This window comes from Zingiber officinale, chromosome 9B (assembly GCF_018446385.1).
Source record: "Zingiber officinale cultivar Zhangliang chromosome 9B, Zo_v1.1, whole genome shotgun sequence".
NCBI classification, from domain to species: domain Eukaryota; kingdom Viridiplantae; phylum Streptophyta; class Magnoliopsida; order Zingiberales; family Zingiberaceae; genus Zingiber; species Zingiber officinale.
In genome coordinates, this window is record NC_056003.1 from 23,359,260 (window position 1) to 23,368,028 (window position 8,769).

Here is an 8,769-nt window from a genome sequence, read left to right on the forward strand (position 1 = left end):
TTTACTTAACTTATATTCTGCTGCATTTTACTCAATTGTTTTTAAACGAACGTGAAAAAGCAACGAGTGCTATTGACATTAATTTTGAACTAGAATTAATTTTGAACTAGAATTTCTGTAATAGAATCTAACTTAAGTTATACCATGAGATTGACAATTATTTACACAATTGAGCTGAAGCAAGGTAAAAGTTCAACTTGACATGACACATTCACAGTCCCAAAATCGAGGACGACATTCTATTCCCTTCCAACACCCATGCGTCATGGAAATATATATATTAACAAACTGTAGACATTATCCTACTATCAAATTCTCAGAAGTCAGAAGTTGGCAATGGAAATGTGAATGCAGTTCAATTTATGAATAGCTAATGATCAACTAAGTTGATTTTGGTTAGCTTTCCAGCGAGAGCTTGAATAAGAAATCGCATGCAGTTTACAAGATTCTTAGTTCACGAAATTCCATAAAAACGGGTTAATTATAACAACATTAACTACCCATATTAAAAGATATATTGCATCTTTCAAAATAGGTTCACAAGAAACAAATCATCTAAAGAGGTCAATGCATGAAAACAAAATTCAAACAGCACACACCTAAGTTCGCTAACCATTGAACCAAGTGTACAATAAGCAAGTGGATTACATTTGTTATTTCAATTTTTATTCAAAAATACGATAATGATGAATAAGGAGAAATGAATGAAGTGCTGATAAAGATTTACAACTAGGCTTTTTTACCAAAAAAAAACTTTTAATTAAATGGATTTGCCTCGTACAGTAAAAAAAATCTTATTAAAAGGTTTTTCAAAAATAATCTTAACCATGGTAAATTACATTCACAATAACTTTCTAAATAATGAAAGTATGATACCTGATCCTCAAGGAATAATCTTGGCGGAGTACACCATGCACCCCGATGGAATTGATTGAAAGAACTGGTGCTGCTTAGTCCAGTAAAAGAGCTCACTTGGGACATTTGCGGACTTTGCTGCCCACCAACAGCAAGTTGCTCCTGCTCCTGATCTTGCTCCCTCAAAGCAATAATGTAATCATAGGTGCTGATTCCCTGTAAGCGCATCCATGTAGAGTAGCATGAGCTAGTTAAAGTGTCAATTTTCTCCAGAATTGATGAATAAACAACACCATATCGTTCAAATTCTACTATTTGTTTTCCACTATGGAAAATCTATCAGTTAAATAACAAGCTGTAATAGTTCAGTTGGATAATAAGTTTCAGTAATGCTCAGTGTATGGATGAATGCAAAGAATTTGAAAATATAAAAGATATATTCCTTGAAATAGAGATATTTGACCGGATACATAGGTTTGTTTTATATAAATGTAGGAGCTGTGTAACTGGTAGTGTTTGCTGTGTCACAAGTAGAAATATGAAAGTAGTGTACCTTTTTTATTAAAAGAATATGGAAGAAGAAAAGTTGTGCAACTGGAAGAGTAGCAACCATGGCTAATAAAGTGCACACAGCCTGCATTATAGAGACATTATCAAATTAGTATCAGAACCTTGAAAAATCCTCATTATGATGTGTGATTTTCATTCATTTTCTCTTCTGAGTACTCACCACCACAATGATAAAGGGTGCCAAGGAAAAGCTACTACCCAGCTTTGAAACAATTTCAGCAGAAAATCTCCTTCTCTCAACAAAACACAGTATCAGCACAAGCATCCCAACAGCCCACTGCAGAATAAGCTGGCCCAAGGTGCACAAAGCATGGAGACCAATCAATAGTCAATCAGAATGAAAAGGACCTGACATAAAATGCATTCTATGTATCAGGTCCTTCACGTACTAAGAAAATAGTATCTTCTAAGTTGATGCACACAGATGATAAATCTACACTAAGAAAATAGTGTCAATCACTATGATTAATGAATACAACTATTGGAATGGTAGGAAATATTTGTGCTTACCAAGAGAAGAGCAAACACCATGAGGATGAAGAACCTTTTGTAATTTTTTCTTCCTATGCAGTTATTGATCCACTACAAGGAAAGATGAATACTGCATATTACTACAAGATAACAAAACATATAAGGTTGTGAATGGAGAAAACTCTCACCCTGCAATGATGATCAAAGCCATCAACGCATTTGTCACAGACTCTGCAATGCTTACTATATTTTAGAACCTGCAATACAAACAGATAGAAATCATTAGAGAAAAACCAAGTTAATATAAAGCACATAAGAACTTTATTTTCTTGAAAAGATTGTGTGGCTCATCGTAAATGAGATCTCTATCACCTTTCTCCCTAATAACCAATATTCTGAATTATCCATCTTTTATGGTTATGCATTTGTCCAAAGGCCATCTGATCAAGCAATCAAAAAAAGTAAATTACTCATCTTACTGTCCTATTCTTTTTAAGACATCCTACCACACCACATGAGAAGCACCCACATTGTTTTGGTTAGCCTAGAAATTTGCAACTTATCACCTCGAATCCCAACGGTGGCATCACTCTGAATTATTGCACAACTGCTCAAGGTCGATCTGGTAACTATGCACTGCATCAAAAAAATTGGCATTAACTATGATTCCACCAAAAAAAACCACCATTCCATGAACTTAAATCTAAATAGAATTATGGCAACTATCATTCCATACCTATTCATAAATATGATCTTGTATGCACTCCGCCAACTCGGACCGAACCTCATCAATTTGTTCACGAGAGTACCCTATTTTTGTGAACTGTGAGCATACACAATTTATGTTAATGGAAAAAATAATCAACACTGATCACTTTGCAATTTTAAATAGTTTATGTCAAATAATTTGAGATAAGCTAAATAATGTTACTATTGATTGCAGCGAATCTCTCTCAATAGTCTCAACTTCTTCAATAATTTCTCTCATAAATCGCATCACAAAAAAATCACATTGTTTCGCATCCGGTTGTTGAGGAGCCTATATATAGTAATTAGAGTCAAATTGTTAATGAAAATTATACACATTACAATATATGTTAAACAAAAGTACACATACCTTAACTACTTCCCACTTAACATTTTTCCTACCTTTCCTTCCGTTGTTTGAATTAAACAATTTTAAGGCCCTTCATACGTTAAGAATATTTGTTAAATAAGATTTTTATTATAATAAATATTTACTAAAAGAAATCTGAACTCACATTTCCATTACGTATTTTGAATCATCATCGCGAATGCGGCAACTTAGGGAATCCAGCAGGTAAATAGCATCCTTGTAAGGTTCAATAACACTAAGATTCCAATGGAAACTAGGCAAATACATAGGATTAGATCATAAAATTGAATAAATTATCGAAAGGAAGCAATTGAAAGTGATGTTTTACTTCTTGCTTACCCGACATTATATGGCACTAACACTAGTTGATCTGTTGATGCACTTGTCAGCTTATCTGCTAAAAGAGTTGCCCTTTGATTCAGGGTTTCAAGCTTAACTGATTTGTCTTGTGCCGTTTTTGCCAGATATGGGAGTTTGTGAGGATTCATAAATCTGAATTTCTTTGTCTTGGTATCTTTCACCATCTTTTTATACAAACACCTATCATTGCAAAGAAAAAAAATATTTAGATACTAAATAATAAAATTTAGATACAAAACACTCATAATAAGTTGGAAAAAATAATGATCACTCATAACACTAAGTTATGGCTGATGATAGTAACATCCATACATGAGAACTTACTATGAACAGTCTTGCATATTAAACATACCAGAAATGTATACATGCAAATTCTTTTATTTCTTGAGGACAAGCACATTTAAGATACTTAAAAATATACAAGAAAAAGATATGAGCAAAGTACTTCCTGTCTAGAAGAACAAATGGCAGAAGGCAAACATTAAGGGTTGAAAATGAATGAGCTATATTTATGTAAAGTGTACCACATCAATTGATATTAGTAAACCTCTCAATAGAAATGATGAACTATTAACTTAATGAGAATAACATGGTATGAGAAAATTACTAGAAGTTGAATTTTTCAAGAGTAAACTTGTTCACACAACAATATTAGTAAACTTCTTGCAGTTCAAATCGGGATTTCTGTCTTGCTAGATATTAGAATTTCCCAGCAAACATAAAGCAATGCAATAATTTCCCAGCATAAGTAAAGCAATGCAGTTGCAACTGAGAAAATAATATTTAGATACTAAATAATAAAATTTAGATACAAAACAATCATGTGGATTAAAAAATAATGATCACTCATAATAAGTTGGTGAAATTGTAACAATAAACCATAATAAGTTGCTAAAATTGGGAAGCAAACATGTGATGAAAAAGTTGCTGAAATTGCTTAAATAAACTTACTTACCATATGTAGGCAACGATCAAATTTCCTGAAATTGACTCCAAATGATACAAAGAATTGATGTCCTCAAGGTTAAGAAAAAGTTCACAATCTTCATCAAACACTTCATTATCTAAGCACATTGATATACATTTTCCTCCATCTAGAGCATGCTTACTGTAACAATATAACATATGTAATGCTCTTGGGACACTTGTTGACAAAGTAGGTTTTGATTTTTTTCGTTCAAACTTCTTCCTTCTAGGCTTCTAATAATTTCAAATATAAACAAGTTAGATAGCTAGGTTGAATAATAATAAAGTGGAAATATAATTAGAAATATAATAATAAAGTGACAATATAATTAGAAATATAATATCTCATATACCTCATCTTGCTTCACAATCTGCTGTTCAGGCCAAGCCACAACAGTTCCTATGGCATCACCAATTACTTCACATTCACTTGGAATTGGATATGGCAAAGGAGCGGATTTGTCCACTGCTTGATCAATGGAGACTCGAATGCAATTCTTGGGAAATGGAATACCATGAAGCATTTTTTCCATGCCATTGAAACAAACAATTGTACCATATGCAGCAATATTTGAGCAAAATTCCAATGTCAATGCAACTGATTGACCCTAAAATATTAAAAAAAAAAACATGTTGATTATATTTAGTTTATAATGCTATAATAATAATGAATATCACTATAACTTGTATTTTACCTGTAAAACTTCGTCTTTACCCACAATCTGTACGTCATCTTCTTCAATATTCTTCTGATGAAACTTCACCGAGCAACTGCCTTTGTCATCAATTGAATTGTCCCATGCACCCCAAATCCAAATGACAGAGTTGAAGGCTTTGCAGCAGTAGGAGCGGAGAACATAGATGCACTGGAGGGAGTTGATGTAGCAGCATTGGTAAACCCAAAGGAAGGTTGGGACACAGCAGATGTCGGAGTCGCAAAAGAAAAGCCAGTTGCCAAGGTGGACGTGGTAGTAACAGGTGAGGACGAAGTAGTACTACCAGACGACACGGCATCGAACGAACTCGGAGCAAAGGAACTGCCACTTCCAAAGGAGAAAGGAGAGGTCGAAATGCTGGTGATGGCAGGAGAGGAGGTAGCGGTAGCAGAAGAAGAGAATAGAGGGGACGCAGAGGAGGAGGCAGGAAACGGGGATACGAAGGATGGAGCTGGAGCAGACGTCGTCGGCACAGAAAAGGCGGGGGGAGATGAGGACGTAGCAAACGAAGGCACCGAAGGTGCGGCACTAGCTGACGAAGCAAACAGTGTCTGAGCCGAGGACAAGGCCGGCGCCGGAGGGGAAGCGGAAGTACCAAACAACGGAGAGGCAGCAGTGGAAGACGAACCGAAGCCGAAGTTGGGAGTCGAAGCCCCCAATCCAAAACCAAAATTAGGGCTTGAGGAAGCGGAAGGTGCGGCGGATGCTGAGGGAAAAGGGATGGGTTTGGGAGAAGAGACCGCCTGCGAGGAAAAGAGATCGGGGTAGTAGAGGCGGAGGATGGAGCAGATGGCGAGAAAAGACTAGAGGTAGTAGAGGCGGAGGATGGAGCAGATGGCGGGAAAAGACTGAAGGTAGAAGCGGCGGAAGATGGAGCAGACGTCGAGAAAAGACTGGAGGTAGAAAAGGCTGAGGATGCGGCCGATGAGGAGCCAAAGGTTGAGAGGCCGAAGAGAGATGGGGAGGAACCGGCGGAGGAAGAAGCGCCTAGGGAGAAACCAGTGGCGGAAGATGAGGCGGCGCCAGCGCCGGTGGGAGCGAAGGAGAAGGGGGAGGCGGAGGAGAGGGAGAAAGAGGAGGAAGCGGAAGAGACTGAGGGTTTGGGTCGACTTGGAGGAGTTGGGCCGGCGTGAGTAGTTTTGCGTGAGGAGTTTGGGTCAAGATTAGGGTTCAGAGGAGATCACGCGGCAAGGAGAGGAGAAGGCGCTCGTGGAGAGGAGTGGAGAGGAGAAGGCACTCGTGGAGAGGAGAAGGAGAGGAGAAGGAGAGGAGTGGAGAGGAGTGGTGAGGAGAAGGCGCGCGCGCGTTGAGGGTTTAGAGTTTAGCAAAGCGAGGGCTGCGAATTTATTTTAAGTGAGTTTAGGGGAAACATACACAACACTTTAAAAAACATTTTTTAAAAAAAATGTTGTCTTTGACCATAAACAACAACACTAAAGACAACACTTCATTAAAAACCGTTGTCTTTAGTAAAAAGTAAATACCATAGACAACGCTTTTCACTAAAAGCGTTGTAAAACAAAGAACGACAACGTTTTTATTAAAAAGCGTTGTCTATTGGGTGTTGTTGAATGCAAAAATTCTTGTAGTGATATACTTACTATCGAACTTCTTCTTGATGTACTCCGCGATGTCCTTCTCTAGCCAGTGCTTCTTGAATGCTTAATTTCACACACCACCACAAAACTAACGACGAGATCAACACCAAAAATTAGGCAAAGAAATTAAGGGTGAGAACTTAGGTGAAGAAATCAGAGAAAAGAAATTTTATGAAATAAAGGGCTTTGATTCCTTAGAAGGGAGAGGGAAAAAGAAGGAGGCATGGCTGAGTTAGCGCAAGGGAAGAAGAAGGAGAGTTAGGGTAGGGAAGGGGACTGCAACCTTCGCTATGTTAGCTCGCTGACGGGAGGAGAGTAGGGAGTGTTAGGACCCTTGGCGGCTAGCTAGAGGGGGGTAAATATCCCATGCACAAAAACAAACAGAACTTTTCTCGAACTTATAACTTAATTAAAATAACACTTGCATAAGAATAATAAAGAGACTAAAAGGAAAAAAGACACAGCAGGTTTACTTGATTACAACCAGGGAGGTTGTTAATCCAAGGCAGATGAAGTCGCACTAATTTCTCCTTCAGGCGGAGAAGCCTCTTTACAGTAATGAACGCATAGAAATAGAAAGTTAAATAGAAAACTGAATGAGTACAAGTGTTGTTTCTCTTTTTCTTGTTGTTTTTAGCTTCTGGAAGCAGGGCTGCTTATATAGCTCTGCTCGGGGCACCTGAAAGGGTTTCAGGCTCCTGAAATGGGATAAAACTTTATCCCTGACACAACAGTACACACCACGTTGAGTTTGGTTAAAACTTGGGTTTTGGGAGCCCCGGACTGCTCCGAGCGCCCGGAATGGTTCCGAGCGCCCGGAATGGTTCCGAGCGCCCGGAATGGTTCCGAGCACCCCGAAGGTGAAAGTCAACCTTTTGTTGACTTTTTCCCTGGGCCTCCAGCTTTGGCTTCGCTTACTTCGGTCTAGGTCTTCCACTCCGGCTCCGCTCGCTTAGGTGATTTCGGCCATCCGGAATAGGGCTCATCCGAACCCAACTTCCGACCTTCTCCTCGAGCAAACTTCTACTCCAGCTTCTCGTCTCTTGGAATCCCTGCTTGCTTCTTGCTCATCCACTAGCGTACTCTTCCATATCTTTTTGTCCCTCAGACAACTGCATCTTTTGCTCCTCGAGTAATCTTTCACTCCAGCTTCTCGTCCCTTGGAAACACCGCACACTCCCTTCTCGTCCGCCGGTGTACTCTTCCACAGCACCTTGTCCATCAGACGCATTGAGCCCGTCGGCTCTCTCCCGTGTCGTCCTTCTCGCTAGCTACGTCTTTTGCTCTACGTCTTGTGCTCCTAAGCTCTTGTACACTTAGACACAAGGTTAAACACAACATGACCTAACTTAATTTGTTTGATCACATCAAAACTACCTTGAGGTACCAACAATCTCCCCTTTTTTGATGTGAGCAACCCAAGTTAGGTTAGGGTAAACTAACATAAAGTAAAAGTAATAAATTTTGCAATAAAGTACAAAAATTGAAAAACTTAAGCTACCTCCCCCTAGACTTAATCTTCCCTTTTCCCCCTTTGATCATATAAAAATGAGGTACAAAAAAAAATCGAAGGGTAACTTTAAGACTCAGATTTTCCAAAAAAATTTGAAAAACTTATCAAGTTTTTGAAAATTTTTGAAAATAATTACTTAAAAAAAATTCTTAACTTTGAAAATTTGCGACGTTAAATTTTTAGAAACTTTAAGTTTTGTAAAAATAATTTCTTAAGTTAAACAAATTGTAAAAAAAATATTTGAGTAATTTTGGAGAAATAATTTTGGTAAAGTGAAGCTGATACTTCCAAAAAATACTTTGATAGACAAGTAAAAAATTTCCAAGTTAAAAACAAAAAAAAAAGAGTAACTATTAAAGCCTTAATTATAATTAAATACTTTATCAGTTAGTCAATTAAACATCTTATTTCATTAATTGACTTCCAGACTGTGACGAGACACTAGGCCTTCCTGGTTATTAGAAAAACAACCACTTTTTAGACAAACCCTCCTAAGAAAATTAAACATTTAATTTACTCGCTGAAAGCCCTAACTTTAATTAAGTTTTAATTTATATAGGATTTTGGAACCCAATACAGGTTCCTTCCAACTTGATTAATTAA

The 8,769-nt window shown here is 37.7% G+C and overlaps 2 protein-coding genes across 2 annotated transcripts; one reads left to right on the top strand and one right to left on the bottom strand.

The window, feature by feature from the left end:
* Positions 1–756: 756 nt before the first annotated feature.
* On the bottom strand, positions 757–2,020 carry LOC122022883 (probable protein S-acyltransferase 22). Its single transcript, XM_042580995.1, has 4 exons — positions 1,936–2,020; positions 1,586–1,714; positions 1,409–1,489; positions 757–1,071 (listed from the first exon to the last, which is right to left on the bottom strand). The coding sequence occupies exons 1-4, from the start codon at positions 1,954–1,956 to the stop codon at positions 757–759; spliced, it is 546 nt and encodes a 181-aa protein (XP_042436929.1). The 5' UTR covers positions 1,957–2,020.
* Positions 1,955–7,317, top strand: LOC122022884 (cytochrome c1-like). Its single transcript, XM_042580996.1, has 4 exons — positions 1,955–1,974; positions 5,163–5,575; positions 5,812–6,153; positions 7,304–7,317. The coding sequence occupies exons 1-4, from the start codon at positions 1,955–1,957 to the stop codon at positions 7,315–7,317; spliced, it is 789 nt and encodes a 262-aa protein (XP_042436930.1).
* Positions 7,318–8,769: the final 1,452 nt, after the last annotated feature.

What these genes read in the sequence shown, in the direction of transcription:
- LOC122022884 (XM_042580996.1), top strand. Translation starts at nt 1,955, where the DNA reads ATGAGGATGAAGAACCTTTT. An exon ending in ATGAGGATGAAGAACCTTTT is followed by an intron (nt 1,975 to 5,162) that starts GTAATTTTTTCT and finishes TCCAAATGACAG; the next exon opens with AGTTGAAGGCTTTGCAGCAG. An exon ending in AGCAAACGAAGGCACCGAAG is followed by an intron (nt 5,576 to 5,811) that starts GTGCGGCACTAG and finishes TGCGAGGAAAAG; the next exon opens with AGATCGGGGTAGTAGAGGCG.
- LOC122022883 (XM_042580995.1), bottom strand. Translation starts at nt 1,956, where the DNA reads ATGGTGTTTGCTCTTCTCTTG. An exon ending in TGGTGTTTGCTCTTCTCTTG is followed by an intron (nt 1,715 to 1,935) that starts GTAAGCACAAAT and finishes ACCTTGGGCCAG; the next exon opens with CTTATTCTGCAGTGGGCTGT. An exon ending in CACCCTTTATCATTGTGGTG is followed by an intron (nt 1,490 to 1,585) that starts GTGAGTACTCAG and finishes TCTATAATGCAG; the next exon opens with GCTGTGTGCACTTTATTAGC.